This window comes from Nymphaea colorata, chromosome 12 (assembly GCF_008831285.2).
Source record: "Nymphaea colorata isolate Beijing-Zhang1983 chromosome 12, ASM883128v2, whole genome shotgun sequence".
Taxonomy (NCBI): Eukaryota; Viridiplantae; Streptophyta; class Magnoliopsida; order Nymphaeales; family Nymphaeaceae; genus Nymphaea; species Nymphaea colorata.
The window spans coordinates 18,505,223-18,529,985 of record NC_045149.1 but is presented as its reverse complement, the minus strand read 5'-3'; the positions used below and the strand labels follow the sequence as shown (position 1 = coordinate 18,529,985).

Below are 24,763 nucleotides of genomic sequence, written 5' to 3'. Positions count from 1 at the left end.
AACGGTTATAGCCGGAGATGGGGGGTAAATATACTCTGTTGAAGCACTCTCCACTATAATGTGAGGTCAATGAGAGCTAGAGAGAGAGAGAGAGAGAGAGAGAGAGAGAGAGAGAGAGCTAAAAGGAACCCAAAGATACATACGGACGAGGACAGCCAAGTATTGAATTTGGGCCACATCTTTAGATAGATTTATTTAGTAGAGAATAAATTAACCTGCTTTCTAGAGAGAGAGAGAAGAAGAAGAAGAAGAAGAAACCCTAATACTGGACGGGCATGGTAGCCAAGTATTAGATTTGGACTACAATCTTAGAAAATTTTATTTATTAGCGCACCAACCAATCCGCTTTATAAAGCCAATTCTATCTCACAACAAAGTCACATGTGTGATTTACTGAGGTGAGTCCACATATATATATATATATATATATAGGGGCGGAGCTAAGAATTTTTCAGGATGAACTATGATTTCAAAATTTAAACATGAACCAAAATAAAATTTTTTAAAACTTTAATATATAGGCCAGGTGAACATATAAAGTGAACTCTCTCTCTCTCTCTCTCTCACAGCCTCATGCACCCAGTAAGCCACTCACTTGGGCAGATCAGATGCCTTTGATATAATTAAAATTCCATGAGAGGGACGCGATCGAATTGGCAAATCAATACGGTCACTATCATGGACACTCAACGTGTCACTCGCTCTTTTATTGCAGGTTCCAGTACTACCGTAGGCCTTCGTCCCCAAAAAGCGGAAATGTTATTTATTATCATTCTAACTTTACAATTAGATGAAGCTCGAAGGAATTTGCCACAAAAACAGGAAAGCAAAAGGGTTGCTAGATTTACTCAACGATTAGAGTGCGAACTGTTCGACGTTGAACGTGAAAATGATCCACCTTGTTGAGAATGAATTAAGATCCCAGAGAGGTTAGATATGTCTGGCTGCTGAAAATCCCATTTCACATACTGCACGGAAAGGACCTGTTAAAATTTGTGCAGTGACATGATTGGCAGATCATGTTTTAGCAAAAAATTATCAATGGTTTATTTTGTATATAACGATAATCTTAGCAATTTTGTACCTGCATTCAACTTGACCATTTATGATTAGGTCAATAACATATCCATAGATCATTATCGACAGCAAAAAGAAAACAATACATCATCCGATAAGTTATCTATGTCCAAGACATTAAGAAAGCTCTCTCCCTCTCTCTCTCTCTCTCTCTCTCTAGCGTACATTTCCGTGTTGATAACTTTGTTAACATCCATTAGCAGAGAAGATATTATATTTAAACCCCATTTTGTTACAAGACTGGGAAGTCCACTCGCTTATGCTGTGGTTTTCAGGAAGCTGGAGTCCCACCTGGAATCAACAACTCAATCTTCATCTCCCTGTCGACAATAATTAACCAAAAAGTTACCCCACATCATGGGACCTACCTTATACATAAAGCTCTGGTCTTTTCTGCAGCAGCGCCGCCACTAATCACGGCCTTGCGGACAATAGTGGACCAGACTCCAACAAAACCGTTAAACCAGATTTAGGTTCGCCTAAGAGGGAACTCGTATACATAATTTTTTAAAATCTTTCATGGATAAAATCATGAGATTTTTTTTTTTCTTATTGACCACCAACACTAGTGATGGGGAGAAAATAAACTTAAATTACACAACATTCCCTCGCTGGATCCCACCTTATATAATCTGGTGCACTTTGACCTAACACACGCACACGCAGAGAGAGAAGGAAAGAGAGAGAGAGAGAGAGAGAGACTTCGTGATCATCAGATATTGTAGATATAATAAGAGCGGACTATCCACAACAAACAAGTTCCACTAACAGGAAAGTGGGCCGCCATTGGATTGAACAAATATAAGATCTTTATGTGGCATGAAATAGGAATGAATACAACGGGAACAGGCAAACGCAAACACAACAAACCTCATCTTCCCTTCTTTGCTGACGCTTTAGACATGCTCCTTGAGAGAAATGGCCAAGAAGTTTCGAGTGATACAATCACACTTGATGTTCAGCAGTTACGTACATCCAAAACATTTCGTCACTGAGCTGAAACAGTTCCCTAATAAACTTGGCGGCATGGGTGTGGTTAAAGCTGGTGGCATTTTCCGTGGAAGATGCTTATGGAAGGCTTTGACTGCACCTGTCACTCCATCTTCTGATGCCAATAACGTTGCCAACTCTCCTGCCCTTTCTTTGACCTGCAGAATTTTTTCATGCAACAGAGAAAGCCATGACTCATGATCCATTTTTTTCTCATTTCCAGATGTTGCAGTTCTAATTTGAAAAGATAAAGATCCTAGTCATAAATAACAAATGACCCAACCCAGGATTAAGAGAAAACACATAGCAGTAATGCATGGTCTGCGCAGTCTGTGTACTGTACGCTGTGGTTGGAGATTGGAAACGAAAGCAGAGACAAAGATACAATGGAGGTTTATGGGCTTCCTAATCCCCACGCATCCCTTTGAACTCTCCAGAAATAAGGAAATGGGGGACGGGAATGACTGTGGAGGTCACATCCCTTCAACGAAATCTATCATCTCCCATGCTGGCATCTCTCTCTCTCATCTCCCACAGAACCAAGCCTCTCAAGCAGACTCTTTAAAACTCTCAGAAGATGAGAAATGTTAAGATCTGGCAGACACTGCCAAGCTAAACATGCAAGCCAGCGCCGATGCATTTCACGTGGGTAAAATTCTCATGCAACTTGGAATGGTTAACACACATGCAAAAAAAGATGAATGATGGCCATCAATGTTGTCAATCGAGTGAAGATTTCATCCACTACTTATGAAGACCGACCCACCAGAAGGATTCTAGTGATAGCCTGATAGGGAAACCTATTTGATCTGAATGAAATGATGATTACATATACCATCTGAGTTTTCTGCCCCTGGTGGGTCTGACAAGTGATTGTACTACAAAACTCTTGTTGCTTTAGAATGAATCAGAATGTGACAATGCCATAACTAAGTAAGCACATACCTCAGGCTTGAGCATGACATTGATTGCTTCAACTAGCTTCTCTAATGAGAACTCATCTACAGGAATAGGAGGTGGTCCTAATCCCCTGGCATGAACTCTCTCCCCCCAGAAGGGCTGGTCTCCAAAAAATGGCACAATAGTTGTAGGGCACTGCAGAAATTCAATGAAAGAATTAGAAATTTAGACCATTCCAAGCTTAAATCTGGGAATGAGGCATTAAAGAAATGAACCCAAATATGAACAGAACGTATTTCTGTTATTGGTAGGATATTCTTATTTGAACAGATTATATCTAGCTACCCAAGAAACAAAATTCTCTGATGATAAATGTGGCAGTTACCCCAGCCTTAAGCCCAGCAGCAGTTGTCCCCGCGCCACCATGATGAACCTACAAGAAACAAATGAGATATCTTGACTAAACTTTAATTTGATTCCCAAGCTGATAATATAAGGAGAAGAGACCAGCCCATATAACCCAAGTTAATAGTTTTTTTTGCCCTTTAATCACCACCTCAAAAAAAAAAAAGACTGATGGCAATTTCAAGTAGTCTTACCACAGCAGCACAATGCAGGAAAAGCCAATCGTGAGGGCAGTTGTCAAGCAAATACACAAAGTCCTTACCTTCTGCCACTGGCAAACTCACAATTAGTATGCATACAGTTTACAGTTTCTAGTGCAAGCAAATAAATGAAATGTTAATTTCTGATGTGACTTATAGACAACTGCATACAGTTTCCAAGACCACCCCAGCCCTTGTTAATAATTCCTCTCTGATGGGTTTTTTCCAATGCTTCCACTATGATCCGAGTCATCGTATCTGGTTGTTGAACAGGCTTCAGACATACCCAAAAAAGGAGAACAAAAACAACCATTAGTTTCAAATTCACCAAATACAAGAACATTATACCATGAAGTTGAACATGATGTGAGAGAAAAAAAAACAAGGAGTGATAAACGAGCAAAGCATTCAAGGTTGATACTGAACAAACATTAATACAATAGACTGGGAAAAGGCAGGAGATTCATGCAGCTCACTGAATCACATCAATAATTACTTAAGATTGAATAACCAGAAGTACAAGCAACTTGCGGGACTGCAAACGTACCACGAAGAATGGTACCTGAAAATCTCTCTCTCTCTCTCTATAAACAGGAATAAGCAGGTCTGATGAGATTATATTCAAGCAAGAGAACACTCGACAAAAGATATAAACTATTGGAGGAAATATTTTGTTTTATATAAAGACATAAAAGCAGCTCTGATGAGTGCCTACATAGTTTCATGGGGCCTAATATCGAGCATTCTTACTTTGCATACATAGAGGATTCATAAAATTCAAAATAATCTCAATCGTGTGATTTCATCAAAACATTGGTAAGAGAAAAATGGACTGGAGTACATATCACCTAAATATACTTTTTAATAATGATAGGAATTATATGGTGCAGAACTACTTGACTAACAAAATCAACTTCTCATGCAACACGTTCAATCATAACCAATTGCACTCAGTGCACATCATTTTTAGGATATAGATCATCGTGATACAAAGTGAATTACACATTTCAGTAGCTGCAACAGCAATATAACCAGAACAAAACAGATCAGAAACTTACAAGACTACCAAATCCAATATAGATGGGCTTTTTCTTATCCTTCTTTATAAACTGTATCAGTGACTCTGGAGGCTTATAGTTTGTTGCGAGGTCAAGAAAGCAAAAGCCAACCACATCAACCTTTGGGCCCCAATCTGCAAAACGGTCAGAGAGAGAGAGACTTTCAATATGTCACACTCGCACACCATGCAAAAAATGCGAAGTTGTCTAGACACTCCTACCATACAGTGAAATTCATATCCAACTAACAAGTGCAATCACAAAATAAGGGACAAACAAAATATATGTTATCCAGTCTGACAAAATCCAAAACAAAAGCAACATGAAAGTTGAGGTTCACTTTCATGTGACACAGCTGACGACCATGGCCACCCCACTGTAATGCATTAAAATGATTTTACTGTCTGCAACATGAAAGTTGAGGTTCACTTTCCCGTGACACAGCTGACAATGGCCACCCCACTGTGATGCATTAAAATGATTTTACTGTCTTTCTCATACATGGCACACACCCAAAGTGCTACAAATTTAGTGATTACTGTGACAGACCCAAAAGCTTTAAATAACAAAAATTTGATTACAACAGCCTACTGTTGACTATGTGCCCGCTCAAAGAAAATCAAATATAATAATTAATAAGAGCTTTTGATATACCATCTTTGCCACTTATTCTAGACCTGTTTGGATTTGGATCATATTCAGCAACAGGTTTAATTTATTTAGTCTACTATCCCTTAGAAAACACAAACTAGACTAGCTTGCATTTGGCAGGATTTAATACAATATGGCAATAATTTGAATCAAGAAGTTCCTTTTCAATTTTATGTTAATTTGCCATCCTGATAAGCAGTGACCCAGGATACTCAGTTCTATGGCATCTATATTTGCATTACAGTGCCTTACTCAGCGTATCTGAATTAAAAATGAAAAATAAACTTGATGTTAAATTTGAATTGCACATCTAATTTTATTTTTGAAATTTAATGTGAGTACAGCACCATATGGAGCCATATTCCTTTACCATGTTGTTGCATGGTCCACAATCCCTTTCTGCCCAAAACTTGGATTTCTGTAACCCGCTTGCAGACACAATCACAAAAGGACTCCAGGAAAAACCCTTGTAATTTGACCAAGAAGTAGAAGCCATCAATGTTGTTAAGTGCGAGAAGGCGAAGCGATGCACCAAGCCTAGGAAGCAAGGCGTACCCAAGCAATGCTTGGTGAAGCATAAGTTTCAGAACAAAAATTGCCTAGTATATAATATCCATAAAGATAATGTCAAAAATAAAAAACAACAAGCGAAAAGCATTCTTTTCTCATACCAAAATCAGAAACAACCAATGACACTGTTCTGCCATTTGCTGTGCAGACAGAATTTTAATTAACTGCTATCTATAATTTTAATCAAAGTACATGAAATATTTAATACTTTATAAGTATTGCAGATGCAAAAGAAAAAAGCATTCCTTGCTTTTATTTAAAGTTTTAACTTTTAAAGAACATACTTTTGACAGAACCTATTTCATTCAATGTTTACAAGTTCAATAAATTCACTGAATTCTGCAATTTTATCCAACATTTACTAAATTCCCTGATTTCATCCACCATATCACTTCGTTAGATCCAACATTCACCAATTTCATCCAACATTAGCTAAATTATACCATGCTACAGAGAAAAAATTAAACAAAACAAAAATATGCCAAACATAAACATAACCATATGAAATTTTTTTAAAAAAAGAAAAAGATACATGCATTAATCACAAAACACACGTGCGTGCGCACACACACGCACACATAGAGGGAGGGAGGGAGAGAGAGACTTGAGCGATGGAGCTGGGAGATTCGCGGGATTGGCATGCCCAGCAAAGGGAGCTTCAATGGGCTCTGTAGATGAAAAGGGGAGAGTTGGCAAAATAGAGAAGACGACTGGCTGTTTGTTGAATTATGAGAGCCACTGATTAAGTAAGGAGAGGATAAGAGAGGAGGACAACCGATCACTTTTTTTTTCTCTTTTTTCTAGTTGCAGAGAAGAGAAGCAAGGAGAGGAGCAGAATGGAGGAACTGTTCTTTTGGATAGTTTTCTGGGGAGGGCACGATGTTTAACTGAATGATGGATCCAAAAGTCTTGAGAATGGCTCATAAGCAACTGAGCAGGATGCCTCCTAGTGAATTGGCAGCCACTTAAGGTGCGCGCTTCAGGCACGCCTCATGCATCTGCCAGAGGCATACGCCTTGCTGGGTAGAGGCGCATGCCTCAGGGCATGCATCAATGCATGTGGAGGTCGGTGGCGCATGGCAAGGCGCATGCCTCATGCATTGAGGCATATGCCTGTAATAACACTAGTGGCCATCATCCACTGGGTTCTCATAAGTTCTTAGAAGTTACGAACATTCTCAACTTTTTCTGCAATGATAACATTTAAGGTCTAAAAGGAAGAAAAAGGTGCTTACACAGAGGAAGTAAGTAACCTATCATAAGTTCAATCATTCACAAACTGTACCCACTTGCAAGAACAATGAACACGTACAAATTGTATATAACATTTTACCAGAACACATTATGAAGACATTATACCTTTTGGTTTTGGAACAAGGTGAGGACTCCAAATGTACCCAGTAGGCACATCAGAGGAAGAACCTTGGGTACCACTCAGATATGTGACGGGTCGTAATTTGAGCTTTTTCTTCCTAAAATCATTGATCATGTCTCGAATTCCCAGCCAAATTAATGAATCCACAATTTGATATGAGAGCTGCAAAATGAACACTAAAGTATGTGTTAGAATACTTCCAACCAAAAAGAAAGGCAACATAAATGAATTTTGATATTATAGCATTTGATGTTTTAAGGAGAACACATTATAAGTAGATTTGCTTTCAAGAAAAATTATAAACATAGTGAAACGTGAGTAGATTCTAAAAAAGCTTAACATGCTCTAAGCTCTCCCCTTACATAGTCATCATCAATGACCAACAATGAGCATTGATAATGATGGTATCTTCATCTTAGTGGCTGTATCACTTGCATAAAGAATGATCAAATTGTACTAGCTAGTACAGATTGCGATGACCTCAAAACATTTTATGACCATGAGTTTGCAAACCACACCATATCTGCTAAAAAAAAAAGTTTGAGAAAAGTGAATACTCACTCTATATCCTGCTGGTTGCTTGACACGAGATAGAGGATGTGGAAACTCACTTGTTGGCCTATGATGAACAAAAAAAACCGCATTAATCACCTTTAACCAGCCAATGCTATGAAATGTGCAAAATGCCAAAATCAGGATTGACAGTCAATGAGATTGAAGGTGAACAGAACTAATTTATCGAAGTCTGCTGGACTGGTTCCAGATAAACGGATGTTTGCATTGGGGGGTAACAACAACAAACCGAGTAACATTTATGCTTGGAATTGGATCTATGTTGGAGACCTCAGAGGGCCATCCAAGTTTTCCATACAGGCACTCTTTCACGTGTCGAACTAGACTTAATATCCCATCAAAAGAGACATCCCTTTCATGGGGGCTTCGTGTATATAAAGCCAATGCCCATTTACCTGTTTTTTTTAACCACGGAACCAAATTCTTAGGTACAATAGTCTGCATAGCAAAGAAATGGCCATTGTTTAACATGTGAAACCATCATAACGGCTACTGACTACCTATTGGTCCACAGGTTAAATAGCAGTTAGAGTTAACAGTTTTATGGTGAGTAGCACAACTTACGTCCAAGGCATTGTGAAAAATATGTGAAGTGGTATCCCTAACGCCTCTGCCACATGAATATGTCCTGAACATCAACACCAACATTACATGCAAAACAAAGAGCCCAAAGTTTAAACTTTAAACAGCACCTTGAACTAGAAATTCAAGTTGTGAAGGCACTTGCAGTGTCATGATTTGTGAGGATAACCAGTTGTCATGAATGCCATGACAAATCCATGACTTCTCAACATTAATTGTTCTTACTGGCATCATGATGGCTTTTAAAGATAGAACAAAACCATGCCATATGACAAAAAATATGGCCTTTATATCCATGCTACCCAAAGAAAACAATTTGGAATTCTAGTTGGGCATTTGCACATATAGATTCAATCATGCATCCCGCTAGTCAAAAAATCCTCAATTCATTGAGCGACAAAAGCTGATGAATTTAGTAAAAATAAGATTTCAATAAGTGCAGGTCTTCAGGGACTCCCATAAGTTTGCAGAGAACCATATTTATGTCTCACAGTAGCTGCCTATACATGCTGCAACTCTCATGCAGGTGTGGATTCTCCAATTGGCATGGTAGTCTGAACTTGCTCACCAGTTGTAAATACACTTGCCATAGCCACACTCATGTGACATAGTAACTTGTGCTTACAGGACAAATCAACAAGTCAAACCATAAAAAACAAAAAACTAAGGCATGTACTAGCGAAGTTTAAACTACAGAAGAATTAGACAGGGCGTCTTCAGTAACTACACTTGACAGATGAGTCATAGACTGGTGGCATTATTCATAGCCTCAACCTACAATTAAAACACGCTGCTTAAGCCTTTTTTCCATATTGTCGCCAATAAGCTCAGATTGTTCCAAAATCAGGGAACATAAATCAGTCGGAGGCACTTCTAGTTTCATCATATTTGGATCTGCTAGCTAAATTCTCACGAAGAGATTCAAGAACAAAGCTCACAGAACGCTTCCAAGTGAAGCCTTCAATGATTTTACACAAAAGCTACCATCTTTATTCACCTTTTTATGAACCAAGCCTTAGACCTGAATACTCACTAAAGTTGTACCATAAATTGAGCCACCTTTTCTGGGAGTTGGATATTTAGATTCCACCAAAATGCATCACTATAGACAATAGACAACCTAAAAACAGATTATCTTGGTCACCCTACATGCACAAAGAGATGAAAGAAATCCCAGACCTACAGAAATGTCTTGACATGCATGGTGTTTGGAAAAGAGTATGACCACATAGATCAAGCAGCCAAGCACATAAGAATCAACAAGCAAAACGGTTGCCTTTTCAACACCCAAAAATAAAGAATGGGACAAGAAAACAGATCATACCATATGCAGGGGGATTAGCAATTATTGCCTGTGCTTTGAAAGCAATTCCAGACTCTGGATACGGTTCCCGACAAGCTGGGAACAAAGAATTAATGATCTCCTTTATTTGTTTTCGCTGAATAGGTATTTCCGAAGGACCAGATGGCAAAAATCCTTTGTTCTTGACCATATCTAAACAAAAGCAAAGCCATCATTGAAAAAGGTTTACAAGAAGAAACACATGCAGACTGAAAAAGCCAAATCATTCAAATCTAATTTTGTTGTACTGTTTAAAGTGTGCAAAATGCATACAGGACTGTCAAACTTCTTTTATGCAACAGGGATCAACAGGGATCAGTTTCACATATATCAAAAGCGGAACACTTCGAAACTGAATATATAGGTTAAAATAGATAACATAACAGACATGACTTACCGTGTGCAATTATATAAGCCAAGTCAGACACAAGTTAGCAAAATAACAATCAGCAAGCATAATGCTCATAGCAGAAAAGGTCAAAGCTAGCATGGAAATAGATATCAGGATTGCTCAGTGGATCAAGCTAGAAGTAGAAAAGGTTTTGGCACGTAAGAAAATGGCAACCATCCGATTGGAAGACCAAAATTTTGCTTTCTGAAATGGTTTACTGCATTCTCTATCACCAACATGCACAAAAATCATTTGATGCTGGCAGGAAAAATGCATAATGTTTGGATACAGGCATAAAAATTTAATAGAAGAAAAAGTGAGAGTATGCTCCGCTGGAATTTGGAAACACAAAGGTTCCACATGATCATGCAGAACATTAAGAACCACTTAAGAGTGATTCTCACAGAATGCTGTAACTAATGTGGAAAAACTTCCTGAAATCAACTGAAACAAAAGTAAAAAAGGTAAACAGAGGGAAATCATAAGACAAGATTACTTACAACCAGCAAGAACCTTGGGGTCACCGCCTAAGGGGTAAAACTCCAACCCAGCAGTCAACACAAATTCCTCAAAATTTGAATGAGTTGCTAATCGAACACGATGACCATATTCCTGAGTTGTATCAAGAAAATACTCAGATTCAGAAAGCACAATACAATAACAAAAAAGATTAGCTACATCTACCATATAATACTGTAATCCATATTGTGCAGTTCTATCACAAAATCGAGCTATATATCCACATCTATGTCACATCATTGCAGGTGTGGATGCCTCCAGCATTTTCAAAATAACTAAGGCATGGGCCTGCACAAACAATATTCAGTCATCTAGATATATGGGAAACATATAGTACATTGCTATGGTACGCTTTTTTATGTGTTCACCTAGGCATCAAAATTTCAACCCGTCATATAGATGTTATTCACATGATTTATTGCAAAAATACAATTTCAAGACAAAATTGAATTAAAAAAATAAACTGAACCTAGAAATGTCAAACGTATAGTCAAAAAAAGAAAAAAAACGATTAGCAAACATAAGAATCATTTACTCAAATATGTAAAAGAAAAAGAATCATATGCCAGAAGTTTGTTAACCTCAAAAGCGAAAATAAATAAATGAAAAATTTATTTTAGTAAAAGCATTACATAAAAACTGTCAAGAGAATAAGGTAACAAATAAGAAAATAAGGTAACAAATATATAATTTTAACTGTGTTCAACTTTGACTCAATATTGAGTCTAATATCCATCCCTATGTGGACAGATCCAGGTCAATGAACTTGAGCGCATCCAAACACCAGTAATGATTGAATACAGCAAATCCAATACAGATACCCACACCCAGCAACAAATGATTGACCTCCTTCAAGAGATGACATTACATAGCTAGGTAACAGTGGTATTGCTTATGTAGCACCCTGTAAGAACCCCTATGTGCATCTACCTGCTACAAAAGGCAAACTCCTCCCACAACAACTCCCCCCCCCCCGCCCCCCACCCAAAAAAAGAAAAAACAAACACATCAAACCCAACCACACCTGGGTCATTTTGGATTTTCACAAAAGTGAAGCTAAAAGTACTGGTTTTGTGACTAATATCATGGAAACATTTTTCCTTGACAGATTAATCTACCATTTGTCCAACTTTTTTTTTATGGTATCTTATTGTAGCAGTGATTGGTTAAGCAAAAATATTTGCTGCTCAATGGAATGAATTTCTGGCAAAACACATGTTTGTCGATGGCTAATGAAGTATTTCTTGAAGACATGAACTTTAAATATATGAGCAGAAGAATGTGTTAGTTCCACACACACACAAAAAAAAAAAAAAAAAAAAAAAATCTGACCAGAACCTCAAGAGTGTGATGACCTGCAAACGTTTACCAATTGCAATAAATGGCTGCACATCTCCTCGGGTCCCAACAATAAGCATAACAATCTGCAATGGTGGGATATCCTCTGCAGGATCCTCCACAACATCTTCAGTTCCAGTATCAACTTCAGGCCCACCAACAAGATCATCATTAACGTCAGGCCCACAAACAAGATTATGTCCTTCCATCGCAACCTCGACTGTACCATCATCTTTCACAGTGGCTATTCTGTCCAACATCTTCCTCTGCAAACCAGATAGTGAAGATACAACATGGAAGAAGGTAAACTTGCTGTCAAATATCAGAAAATGTTTAATATGGAACAAGTACTGCCACCCAATGACAATGTCCTATAAGGTAACCATAATCAATCAAGGGATGAGCAGAAGCTGGATGAAGTTCATAAAGTCATATGCAACTTTACGTGTAAAAATAGTCAAAAAACCAAAACCTAGATGTTATGGCACCAATCATGAGAGCTGGAGGAATCAACAAGTAGATTACAGTATCTGCTCATTCTCTTTGCAGAAAAGGTTTAGTCAGAACAAAATCTCCATCAAAAAACAAGAACAGTGAACAAAAAAGTTAGTGCCTCTAGGCTCTAGCAACTATGAGTAGCATGGAACCAAAGTGAAACATCCATTACCTGCTTTCGAGCACTACTTTTTACATCAAAAATTTGTGCAGGTTGGTCATTTTGCATGTAACTTTGTCTTCGCTTCTCGGTTTTAGATCGTGATAATCTTGGCTGCTCTATAGGTGAACCTGATTTATCTGTAGTTGCAGACTCACCGGGCATAGTGTTTGCTCTATGTAAACCCTTATCAAATACCCCTGACAGAGAATCATTCAGAGGATCAGACTAACTAAAAAGAAGCAACTCTAGGAATTAAATGAGCACGAAAGATCATATATGTTCATTATGTTTGATCCTCAGCATTATACAGAGAGAGAGAAAAAAAATGATTAGGGCATTGAGTAACAAGAACCACATTGAGCAATTGAGGCAACAAAAACCCAAAGAAAATTATTCAGGAACTCTGTATTTAAATTCATATCAGTACTCTCAGTATTGTAAGGTTTATCTGACCATTGAATTAACCAATACTTTGAATACATAAATAAATGAAAGTCAATGTACATCTTGGGATTCCTATTGCTAAAGTCAATTCTCTCTTCAAATGCATAAGCCAGTGAATAAAAAAAATGACAAAGAACCAAATAGGAGGTAAAGAAAATATGGTAAAGCTAACCCATAACCCCAGCCAAAACAAGAGGACGGCCTTGGGGTTTTACCATTGTCACAAATACTGTTTGAGGTTTCTCTCAGGCATTAAAATTTTTTTTATAAAACATTGAAAAAAATCAAATTAGTTATAAAAATCAATGTTGTAAAAAGCGTATCGAAAGTCGTATCAGCCTAGCTTTAAGATACACCGTATCGTAAAATATCGTAACGTATCGTAACCGTATCGTTTTTTTTTTAATAAATCAGAAAAAAATCGAATAAAATTTGAAAAAAAATATAAAAAATCAGTAAAAATAAAGAATAATATGTTATTCTTAAAAAGCATGTTTTACAGAATGATAGACTTATTATTGCTATAAAGTTACGGTTCATCATTCGTAAACATCAAAATTCATCAAGATAATGAAATTGTGAAAATGTTCAATGTAAATACATATAAAATGAAAGCACTCTCGACTCTCATTCATAATCATCATCATATTCATTCTCATCCTCATCTCCATCTTCTTCTTCTTCTTCATTTTCACGATTTAAAAAAACCTCTTTCATCCCAACGGAAATCAGCCACCCGCGCACAAATCCATGGTTTAATCGATGATTTCACTTTGAAAATCAATGATTTAACGATGGAAATCGATGATTTCCCTCCACGGCGGCACAATCTCTAGGTCATAAATGAAGAAGAGACGGATTTTTATAAAGAAAACTCGAAAAGGGGGATTCAAGCTCCCCTTTTTTGGAATCAACCCGTATCGTACGATACGGGGCGTATCACACCGTATCGTACGTATTGTATGACAGAGGCACGATACATCCCTATTTACGATACAAGGGGTGTATCGTATCGTATTTTCTATACGATACGTACAACACTGATAAAAATGTTAAGAAGAAACCCCAATAAAATTTAAAATATAACTTAAACAAAAACATTGTGATATTTTTCATGGAAGCAGTTGTACATGTGTGTCTATACATGTTCCAAGGTCGGACAGTACACGCACCAAAAGTTCTTAGTGTAAGCAATAGAACATTTCATAAACGATGAAGTTCAAGCAATAAAAATGAATTTAAAGTCGCAAAACTAATGTGTTTAATGAAATTTTAAAGAAAGAAACAAGTGGATACAGAACAACATGCTCAAGACCATCAAATAGATAAAATATGCAAAATAAATATGCATATCATGGCTGGTTGACTTGGCAGTCTACAACTCAGTATGTCCAAGTGTCAATGGAAGCATCACATGCATAAGCATCAGCTGGCTAAAAAAATTTTCCCCCTTTAGGGTGCTAAATGCAGCCTAAGTTTACCAAACCCGAGGGAGCTACCTTCAACTATGCTCAGCTGGGGTCTATTTAACATGAATAACACTTGCAAAAGAAAGGCTGCAGAAGATCAAGCTAAGAAGGGACAAGGCAGACAGAAACTGTTCTTTAGATGAGGCCCATTTCCTTATTTCTCTCGTTGTGGATAATTAGTGGCCAGATACACCCTCATGGTCATACAAGTGGCTTTATAAAGTTTTCAAGTTAAAATATTTGCTTTTCCCCACCTTGACAAGTGTATGACACATGGCATTCCAGCTATACCGGTGGCCCCTTCCGAACGCCATGTTTCCAAGTAAGTCTCTGGATCTTTCTTGTACCCAAACATCTTTCGTGCCAATAACTCATTCTCGGTAGACTACTGTAATGGGCGGTTTGTGTGTCCCCTATGCTTTGTCAGCAAAAGCTATTGTGAAAATCAATGCATGGGACTTTGTCCTCTGCAATTACCATTTCTGCCTAGTGACCCGTCATTTCCTTGCTGCCCGAGCTAAATACAGACCCTAACCAAGATCAGAGTTCCCAAGCATCCTTACAGTTCGGGAAACTTAGGACCACAAAAATTCGGCATGTAGGAGAAAACGAGAAGTTGTTGTGTGACAGTAAGCTTGTGGAGGAAAAATAGGCAGTTTGTAGTTTTCTGAAAGGAATGCCCCACGATCTTGCAGTTTTTATGCAACAGAAAAATACTCGTGTCATTACATTAACAGAACAGCTCCAATATCCACCTAAAGTCCTTCTACAATCAGCTTTCAAGCTCCAGTGCTTGTTCTTCATGGCCCAGAAGTGTTCGCAGATTGTAACTAATGATAATAAAAACCAGTGTATTAACTCTCCAAGTCTAGCGAGCGAACCATGTCGTGGTCCGTTAGAAGAAACGAGGAACAAAATGAAAAAGTTAACCAACTCCTACAGATTAGGCATCAAATGCCAGCATCCTAAAAAGTAGGGGTCAAACACATGGCAACATTCCAGGTCCATTCACGTTCGTGAACTTCCTTCAGTATCTGGATATCACGGAGCACCTATAGTACGCTCAAAGACTTTGCAGATGTCATAACGAGAGAATCGAAAGAGAAAACAAACGAAACAAATATCCAAAAGCAGCAGAAAGGCCGAAAGCATTTCCGCAATAAGACCTAGTCACTAGCAATTCAAGCACTGTTAGAAAACCCGCATCCGATTCATGCAATGTCGTGGATGCACAAAACCGGTGCGCTGAAGCATAGATTTCATGGTTTTCTTCAGACTGTCGGACGACGACTTTTCAACTTCATTTTTCATTCATACAGCTTCTCGTCTAGAAGATAATGAATTCAAATGGCACCGAGAAAGATCCACGGGCACTAGTAGGACGAACCTGAGGAATGCTCGCTGCCACACCCAGGCTGAAACTCAGAGACGCATTCCGTGGAAACATGGATGTCGCCAACCGCCAAATTTCCTAATTTCCGCTCCACATGCAATCGCCGTCCGGAGTCACCTTTAAGTCCGTCGTCCCGACGTCCTTCTCCACCGCTTCCGTCGCACCGCGACGCCTCAGCTTCATCGTTCCCACAGCCACCGCCATCGCTGCTCTGAGAAACACTCTGCTCCGCACCCCGCACCATCTCTCCATTCACCAACACTGTTTCACGCTTCTTCATCTCCAGAACGTCCGGTCCCGCGTCTCCGCTGCCAAGATCTCGAGAACCTTCCGGGCGATCGACGGCTTCGTCCTTGGGATCCTCCATTTCCGACCACCCCTTACTCCTCAGTCCATATAATACATACGCATAGAGAGAGAGCGGTTGTAGATCGGTTGAAGCAACGCCGCCTGGCAAGTAATTCGGCGAAGAATTCGGAGGCCACGTCGGTTGGACGTCCGAGGTCGGCCGGAACCAGGGGCAGCGGACCGCGGGGTTTTCTGTTTTCCGGCCGGCGCAGGTGGAGAGGCCGGAGGCCAGAGTAGTCCGACCACTCCAGGTAATCGCTTAAATCTAGGGCCCTAGGCTTTTGCCGCAGACATGCGAGAGACTCATCTGTTTTTCCTCCTAGTTAAAGACAAATAAGAGGAAAGGAGCCGACACGATTCCGCGGCGCTTGCTCACTCCGCTGTCTCGGACCCCATCTTGTCGGGTCCCGGATAATCGGGTCCGATTCGGTTCAAGTCTGAAAATTACTGTGGCTTAACCGGATCTGGATCTCGTGTCATGTGATGTGAAGAATACCAGATTCAATTCACATATTGGATCGAGCTCAAATCCAATCTTGGATTTGATACGAAATTCGGCTAACGAGTACAACAGAAAGTTGGATTTCAAATAATAATTTGATTTTAAGCTCCAACCAACAGCATTTCAATATCCTATATTAAAAATAATTTCTATGTTGTCTAAAAAAAGAAAGTGTAAACCATAATTTGAAATCCATCTCTCAATCAGATATTGATCGAATGTAGACAGGATCCGCAAAGTTTGGATATATATATATATATATATACTTAAACAAATGGAATATAGAGTGTCTATGGGAAAAATATATTTATGATCACCATCGTCAGTAATTTATGATCGTACTTTGCTGGACATGACTTTTTATTACGTCAAATTTTGTCTTCACCTTGTCCCCGGGGAGCTATTGAGGTTGGAAGATCTCAGGAGGAAGCCATCGAACCTTTACAGGTATAGCTGCCGAATCGGCCCATTCGGTGAATCGGCCGACTCAGCCTCCATCTGAACCGGTTACGGTTCAGAAGAAAATATTATTTACATGTATCTTAGAAAAATCAAAGGAAAAGAAAAACATATTTAAAATTCAGAAAACTCTGGAAAGCTTTAAAACAATGAAAATAGAAAAGGCTACGACAGGTTGGCGACCTTGGATCGGCCTGTGAATAAAATCGGTTCCTCATGACCCAAGTCGGATCGGCCGGGTCAGGATTGTTTTTCCAATGTTGCATTCAAGGTCCGTTTGATAGGCAGGATATTTCCTGTAACCATGTAAATAAAATTGAAAATTTTTCCTGCCCATCAAATTTGGGATGAAAAAAGTGAACGTTGGGTTGGTTTTTATAAAGTTTTTTCCGAAATTTTTCTTCCATCTCAAGGGGATGAAGAAAATTATCACTGGATTCTCAAGCAATGCTTAATACAACTATTTTGTTTTTTCTTCTTTCATTCTTATCAAACTAATTGACAAATTTATTTCTTGAAACATAAACACCTAAGTACAACAAACACAAATAGGTTTTGGAAATCCAGATTTTGTTTTCATTTCTTTAATTCTTGAAATAAATTTATGGAAACTTCTTTCAAACTCCATATTTCCAATGCATCAAACAGCCCTTTAAGTCATTTGAAAACTCAACGCCTATTGAGGATCTTGTGTTTGACTTGACTTCGGACGAAAAATCCACAGTTTTTCAGCCCAACCTACACAAGAAGGCTGGTCAATAATAGATGGATGCCTGAGAGGAGAATAGAGAAGTATGATCCTAATAAAGAGTTCATCAGCGTTTAAAAAAGTCACATATCAGACAAGATCTTAGGCCACCAAACGTCTCCAATACTTGACTGAGTAACCGACGCCTTAGCACTGCTGGGTTTCACCTACTTCAGATCAACAAGTCGACAAACTTCTGGAGAATATAATAGTCCTGATATATTATTTTCCCACTTTGTGGGGACTACTTGTCCTTTCAATCAAACATGGATCATTTTTTCACCCAAAATAAAATGCTTCTTCTATCCTAGTTCTGTTTGCTCTTGTTGGGTTTGATTCCACCTTGATGATTGATCCTAATCCATTTAGCTGACAATGGCTGATTTAGAGTTAATTAGTTAAAGCAGCAGAATGTGGATTCATTTGCTGCTCTTTTTTCTTTTTCCTTTTCTTTCTACTAGAGCTACCTCTGCTTCAAAACGAAGGTTTGGATTTATTCTGCCCCATCTGTCTGAGTTTGTAAATACGTATCTGAGTTGTTTTATTCTTGAGACAGCGGGTTACGGCTAGAGAGGGAAGGATGAAAAAGGAAGAACTTTTCGAATAAAGTGTCCCACTGTGGAGTTGTTCACTTGTTCTTTTCCTTTCCTAGCAAGACAGGTACGAATTAAAAATAAAAAAAGGAAGTGAAACAACTGTGCATTTAGAAAGCATATTATACTACCCCACAACTATCAATACAAGTGTTGCAACAGCTGTACAACTTGGGACACAGCACCATCATTTGATACCTTGGCCATTGGTTTGATGTTTTTGGTTGAGCAGAAGGGTTATACCACTGCCTGGGCGAGAGCCAAAGCCCCCTGCATTCCCTTTGCCCACAGGACACAGAGCTGTATCAGTACCAATAGCAAGAGCTCCCCATAACTTGCATGTAGGACAACACCCTTCCTCCAATCCCTTCCGTGGGTCCGAACTAGAGACATACCTCTAATGTCCCGTTTGAGTTATGCCCATCGGGGCACCATTGGTTTGATGTTGTTCAAAAGATTTCTAAGCAAAGAAAACATTGTATCCAAGACAGGATAAGATCATGTGTTCATGTGATTAACTTACTAATGTGGTTGATCTACTACATCAACAATCAGTTAGACAATGTAAGTTGATCTGAACAAGTCAGAACCATAGTTACCAGATAAAAGGAAGACCCACAAAACAATAGATGAAGAGGAAGTATGGAAGCAATTATTTGAGAAACATTATCAGCATAATTGATGAAATTGGAGGAAGCAAAGCGAGGTGAGAAAAGAAGCAAGAACAAGAAAGTGAATTTTTAGAGCACGCAGCAATCTCAGTAATAGTTGCTGGGACAACAAGATTAGTAGTGTGCTGCAACATATATTATGCTAGATATACAGAGTGCAAATAACCACCAAATCATGCATCTTGGTTTCATTAGAGCCACCCAAGTGGCATTATACATACAACAGAGTTGACAGAGCAGATTGGTCACACTCTACATGACAGTGTCTCAAGTAGCAACCGATCACCAGGTTCTCCGTCGCACTTCTCAATTACAGGGCCACCTGCTCAGGTGGGATTCTTTATGATCCAACTCCAAGAGTGGGACAAACAGCATTCAGGAGGACAAACAACTTTAAAGAGATCCACAATGTCCACCCTCCATTTTGATGATCGACAGTATAAGCACTAGTGATGTACTTTCTGATTGGCTGCACAAATTAGACTAGAAATAGCTGGTTGAGATCAACCAAGTGGATCACATAGCTCCCTTTAAAAATGATTAGCCGGCAATGTCATTAATATTTAGAAAGTGCAAACTTACACCATAGATGTGCACTAGATGCAGTTTGTTGACAACAGGTTCTATCCTTAAATACAGTCTTTATAATGATTCAACGGCCTCACATTTGTAAGAAAACAATTTATGTGTGTCCTGGAAAAAAAATTCACCCTTAAATTTTTGCCCTGTTGAAGAATAAAAAAGAGAAAAGGTTATGAATTGCATCTATATGGAAGGAATAGTAAACAGAGAACTTTGCATGACCATACCTTTGAGAAAAAGAGGATACCAAACAGTGTCATCTTTCCACATTTGCTCTGTGGATATAACAGTCTTGGTTAGCAGAAAGCAATACAAAAGAGCACATAAACTTTTAACTCAAAAGCTGATACGATTTGTATGAAGTGCCATCCATATATGGATCAACTATAAAGGTTCTGGCTTCACGTATGAGTCATGCAAGCATCAGCTACAGGTTGGATGCAGATAAGCACGAAGATACAAGGGAATCCAAGAAGGCTAAATCTAATAGATACCAATGGCTGATAACCATACAATTTTGTTACTTACCGCTCCATTGAAACTGGGAGCTGACAAAAAACCAGCTTGCTCCAATGGAGGTGGGCCGTAAACCATCTTGTGAAGCTCATGAACTATTGGTGTGTTGTCAGATTTTTTTTTAAAAAAATATTTGAGCTCCGTAACAAAAAAAGCCACACGCACACAACTATCAGTTATAGGAAGCAATTACTCTTACGTGGCTTTCCATCAAGAATGGTTAGTGAAAGAAAAACAACAGCACAATGCAAAGTCTCTACAGCCAGCAATCTCTGTACATGGAACACCATAGAAAAATTTGTCTCCATCACGTGTCCAAAATAGCCTTTAAACCACATAATAGATGAACCACACTAAAGAACAAAGTGAACATAACAAGCACGTCTGCAGAATAAGTGATTGACTATAACACGATCAAATCTCCAAAAAAACCAATGAAAGGAAATCTCACCAAATGGAATCTGCTCATGTGCAAACCAAGTTGGCAGCATTTCATCACTTTCACATGGTTCTCCAGTAAACTCAGGAACATTGAACACGTGTACCTGCAGTACATTCAAGCATGATGATACGCCAAACTTCTAACTTGTAAGAACAACAAGAGGCAACTTTCACAATCAAATATGCAAAAACCAGAATGTTTGCAAATAGAGTGACAAAAAAATAGGAACAAGAACAATTTTCTGCCTGTATGAGAAATGTGTCTCAATAAAAAAAGAGGTTTTCCTTTCCCAGCTGCACTTCAAGCAAAAACATGGGCTGGAAAGATATTCCAGCCCTTGAGTGTATAGCATAAGACAGTCTACTGGTTCAACATTCACATATCAAATGATTGAGCATGGAATGCTCTCTGGCATTCCCATCAATTGAAACAAGAGAAATTTCACAAGAACACTTCAAGCATTTTGGTGTCTTCTGGCACTGAGAAGTAGTTGTTTAGTTGGCAGCCAACACTGATTGGTCAGAGAGTCCTATAAGCAGATAGGCTATCTAATTCACCAAAACTCACCCAAGTCATTTTGCTTCCATGCCCTCATGGATTCATCAGTTAATAAGGGTTTCAAGCAGGAATCTAAGGAACAATTGGAATCCGTTACACTTGGCTCTTTCACAAAGACTTCCTCTATACTTCCAAGGTAACTTGTTTATGACACCTAGACTAGATAAGGTAATGGTAGAATAAGCGAGATTCATTGTCTTTCATATCCAAAATTTGCCTTGAAGAGAATGAGGTAATGAATCAAATAGAAAAACAGCGCCTATCAGTTGACAGTCACTAGTGTTATCTGTATCGTACGATACGACTCATCTGGGTGAATAAAACCCAAACGATATGCGCTCAATACGCGATACACCCGTGCATCATACCATACACATGATACATTTTGTATCTTACAATACAGGGTTAAAATTTAAAAAGGAGGCCCCATACCCCTTTTTGCATCATTCTTTTAAACCGAGGCCCTCTCTCTAACTTCTGTAAAGGTTGTGAGAGGGAGAGATTTTGCTGTTTTCTCCAAAAAATAGCTGATTTGAGGAAGAAACCATCGATTTGATGAAATCATGATGTAGTTTACTAAACTCTACACCACTCTAAAGTCTAAACTCGTCACACTCTAAACTCGTATGTGCTAGATGTTCTTTATGCTCTTTAACTTGTGATAGATCATGGATGTTTTAATGTGTTATTTTGAATATCCTAGTCTTACTTTTCATTTTTTGAATTTGTTGGCGATATATATGCCTATGATTTATGAATGATGAATGACGAATGATGAACCATTAATGTTCTTTATGTGTGATGTGATTTTTCTGATTTTTTGGGCTATTTTTTTATTTTCCCTGATTTTTCATGAATTTTATTAAATTTTTAGTGCTTTTTAATTAAATTATGTACATTCCCTACCCACACGGCCAAAAGTTGCGGCAGACCGTTCGTTGTGCAGAGAATACAACTACATCCATAAGGCGTGGTTAATTACCTTCGCTATTTTGCAGAACAAAAACAACAACAATTCCTGTCTTCCGTAATAACTAATAAAATTAAAGGCTGAAATTAAGGTTGCCAAATTGAAGTGTGAACTACTTTCTGGTTAAGCTGACTGAGGCCTTGGGAACCAACTTACCGGACATTGCTCTTCAACAAAGGAACACAATCAGCTTAAGCTTTGTTTACTACAGCTTGCTTTATAGGATCAAGATTCGAAAAAGGTTATATAAGTAATGGAGCCAAAGAACCACCAAACAAAAGGAGACCAGCGCTAAAATCACAAAGGGAATGACTAAAGGTAGAGAACTGACCTCCCAAGGGCAGGGCTTATCATCAAAATGGAATATCAGAATCCCCAGCTTCGTCATACCAATTGGGGATATCCCTGCTTCTTCTTTGAGCTGAATAACCAACACACACAAAATCACATTTGCAGCGAAAAGTACATTTATGATTTAATGGAAAAAAAAAAAGGGTTTCTTACTTCCTTAGTTCTATCATCATTAGACAATACCAATTTTCAACTCATTCTGATAAGAACAAGAAAAGGGCTCAGAAGATTTTTTTTTTTTCGTAAAAATCACCTCTCTAACAGCTGCTTGATCGATGGTCTCCCCTTCTTCGACCTTACCCCCGAAACCATTGTAGTAACCCTCACCAAACCTGATAAATTTCGTTCAAATCAGCCAAACCAAGACAAGCAAACCAAGAACCAAGAAACATAAAATCGGTCTCTTCCTGAATCATCGATCATGAGGAGTTTTCCGCATAAAGACATGGGATGAAAACCAAGAAACGAAACACAAGGAAAAAGCAGAGAGGGAAAAACTTACCCACGTTTCTTGAGGCCAAGGAGGACCCTAGAGCCATCGTTTACTACGGCTAACGTCAATAGCTTCCGGTTGATGGGGAGGCTGGCAGCGGAGATGTCTGAACTTCCAAGGCAGATATCTGAACTTCCAACCATTGTTTAGGAGGGAAAGATCAGATGCGGATCCCCTGTCGCCTGCTGGTTCCTACTTGGATAGCGTTTGATAGCATGAAGCGAACATTTGAAAACTGGTTCGAGCTCACAGTCCCACCGAAAATCCAGAGAAACCTTATAAATTATTAATAGAAAAAATTACCGAAAACAATTTGTGCGTGATGACAACTTGTAATTTGTAAAGGGTGAAAAAAGATTCGTCTGGGACAGTGCACATGAAAATTTTCACCCAACCGAAGATTCAGAAGCCAAGAGCTATCTGACTAAAAAAAATAAAAAACAAGAAAAGGAAAGCGGTAGGCGATAGATCCGGTGTCTCGAGATCTAGCTCCAGTCAAGATCAACACTGCCACCCGCCATAACTGTTTTCAATATTACATTTTTTATGTTACGTAAAACCGCCCATTTGGCGATTGCGTTGTCATTTTTTGTTGTTTTTTAATATATTTGTTGACTCCTTGTACAGGTTGTGGCGGACGTTGGATTCTCCATCTTGGCAACAATGATGAAAATGTCATTTGCATTATTTCATTAATGAAAAAAAAAAAGACGCAATTGATTCCGAAGAAATGGACGATTCACTCGACCTTCAAAGAATAGGAATGTCGACCGATTGGATTTGAATAAAATATGTTCCTAATCTATCTGTTTTTTAAATATTCATATACCAAAATTAGATTCAAAGATGAATGGGAAAATGTCATATTTGAATCTGAATCTGAATTCAAAATTTGATTTCACAATCAAAAGAAAGTTGATCTTAATCCGACTTTCACAATCAAAAGAAAGTTGATCTTAATCCGACTTTTACGTTCATATTTGAATCCAAATTTTAAACTGAATCTGACCAATTTTTAAAAAACATATAAATATTGGATATACAAATTTATTTAAAACTAAACCCGAAACAAATTTGAATTTGAATCTGATTATATATATATATATATATATATAATTGGATGTCATTTCTAAATCCAAATCTTATCTACTTTCTTAATTGGATATTAATTTTTTTCCACATCCGATTTTTTTGGAAAGGATATGAGTGAATCTGATTCCATGTCATTTCTTAAATCCAAAGATGATCCTCTTGATGAGATATTATTTTTTGTTCATATCTGAATTTTTCAAAACAGTTTGGTTTGGTTGAATATCTTATTCAAATCAAATATATTGACATCCTTAAACATGGGAAGGATTGCGCTCACGCTCTCCATCATTTGTGTTAACTGAGTCAAATGTTAGAGAGAGAGAGAGAGAGAGAAGAAAAAAAAAAAAACAAAAAGATCATTTGAGTTCCAAACCACCAGATGGGCCTGATTTTCATCGTTTTCAAGAATCTGTAATAGTTTTTGATCGTGCAGGGTAGGGTGCAGATGCATGAGAGCCATGGGTTCCTTAATTTCCCTTCTCACACGAGCTTTCTTGCAGTAA

The 24,763-nt window shown here is 38.3% G+C and overlaps 2 protein-coding genes across 6 annotated transcripts; both read right to left on the bottom strand.

Annotated features, from left to right (window-relative positions):
* Positions 1-1,783: 1,783 nt before the first annotated feature.
* On the bottom strand, positions 1,784-16,583 carry LOC116265633 (sterol 3-beta-glucosyltransferase UGT80A2-like). Of its 2 annotated transcripts, XM_031646369.2 has the most exons (14): positions 15,930-16,583; positions 12,639-12,826; positions 11,989-12,237; positions 10,615-10,726; positions 9,706-9,876; positions 8,364-8,427; positions 7,788-7,845; positions 7,211-7,388; positions 4,631-4,764; positions 3,744-3,846; positions 3,567-3,643; positions 3,353-3,400; positions 3,013-3,162; positions 1,784-2,225 (listed from the first exon to the last, which is right to left on the bottom strand). In XM_031646369.2, exons 1-14 carry the CDS (start codon positions 16,300-16,302, stop codon positions 2,043-2,045), a joined length of 2,088 nt encoding a protein of 695 aa, XP_031502229.1. In that variant the 5' UTR covers positions 16,303-16,583; the 3' UTR covers positions 1,784-2,042. The 2 variants fall into 2 exon arrangements, with proteins under 2 accessions (XP_031502229.1, XP_031502230.1); XM_031646370.2 differs by lacking the exon at positions 15,930-16,583 and having other exon boundaries at positions 12,003-12,237; positions 12,639-12,780.
* Positions 16,584-19,292: 2,709 nt separating this feature from the next.
* On the bottom strand, positions 19,293-23,675 carry LOC116265396 (uncharacterized). 4 transcript variants are annotated; one of them, XR_004175032.2, is made up of 7 exons: positions 23,178-23,675; positions 22,929-23,007; positions 22,656-22,745; positions 20,806-20,899; positions 20,066-20,113; positions 19,839-19,981; positions 19,293-19,739 (listed from the first exon to the last, which is right to left on the bottom strand). XR_004175032.2 is itself a non-coding variant. In XM_031645977.2 (6 exons), exons 1-6 carry the CDS (start codon positions 23,309-23,311, stop codon positions 19,899-19,901), a joined length of 528 nt encoding a protein of 175 aa, XP_031501837.1. In that variant the 5' UTR covers positions 23,312-23,675; the 3' UTR covers positions 19,293-19,898. The 4 variants fall into 4 exon arrangements, 2 of the variants coding, with proteins under 2 accessions (XP_031501837.1, XP_031501838.1); XR_007574847.1 differs by having other exon boundaries at positions 19,839-19,949; XM_031645977.2 differs by having other exon boundaries at positions 19,293-19,981.
* Positions 23,676-24,763: the final 1,088 nt, after the last annotated feature.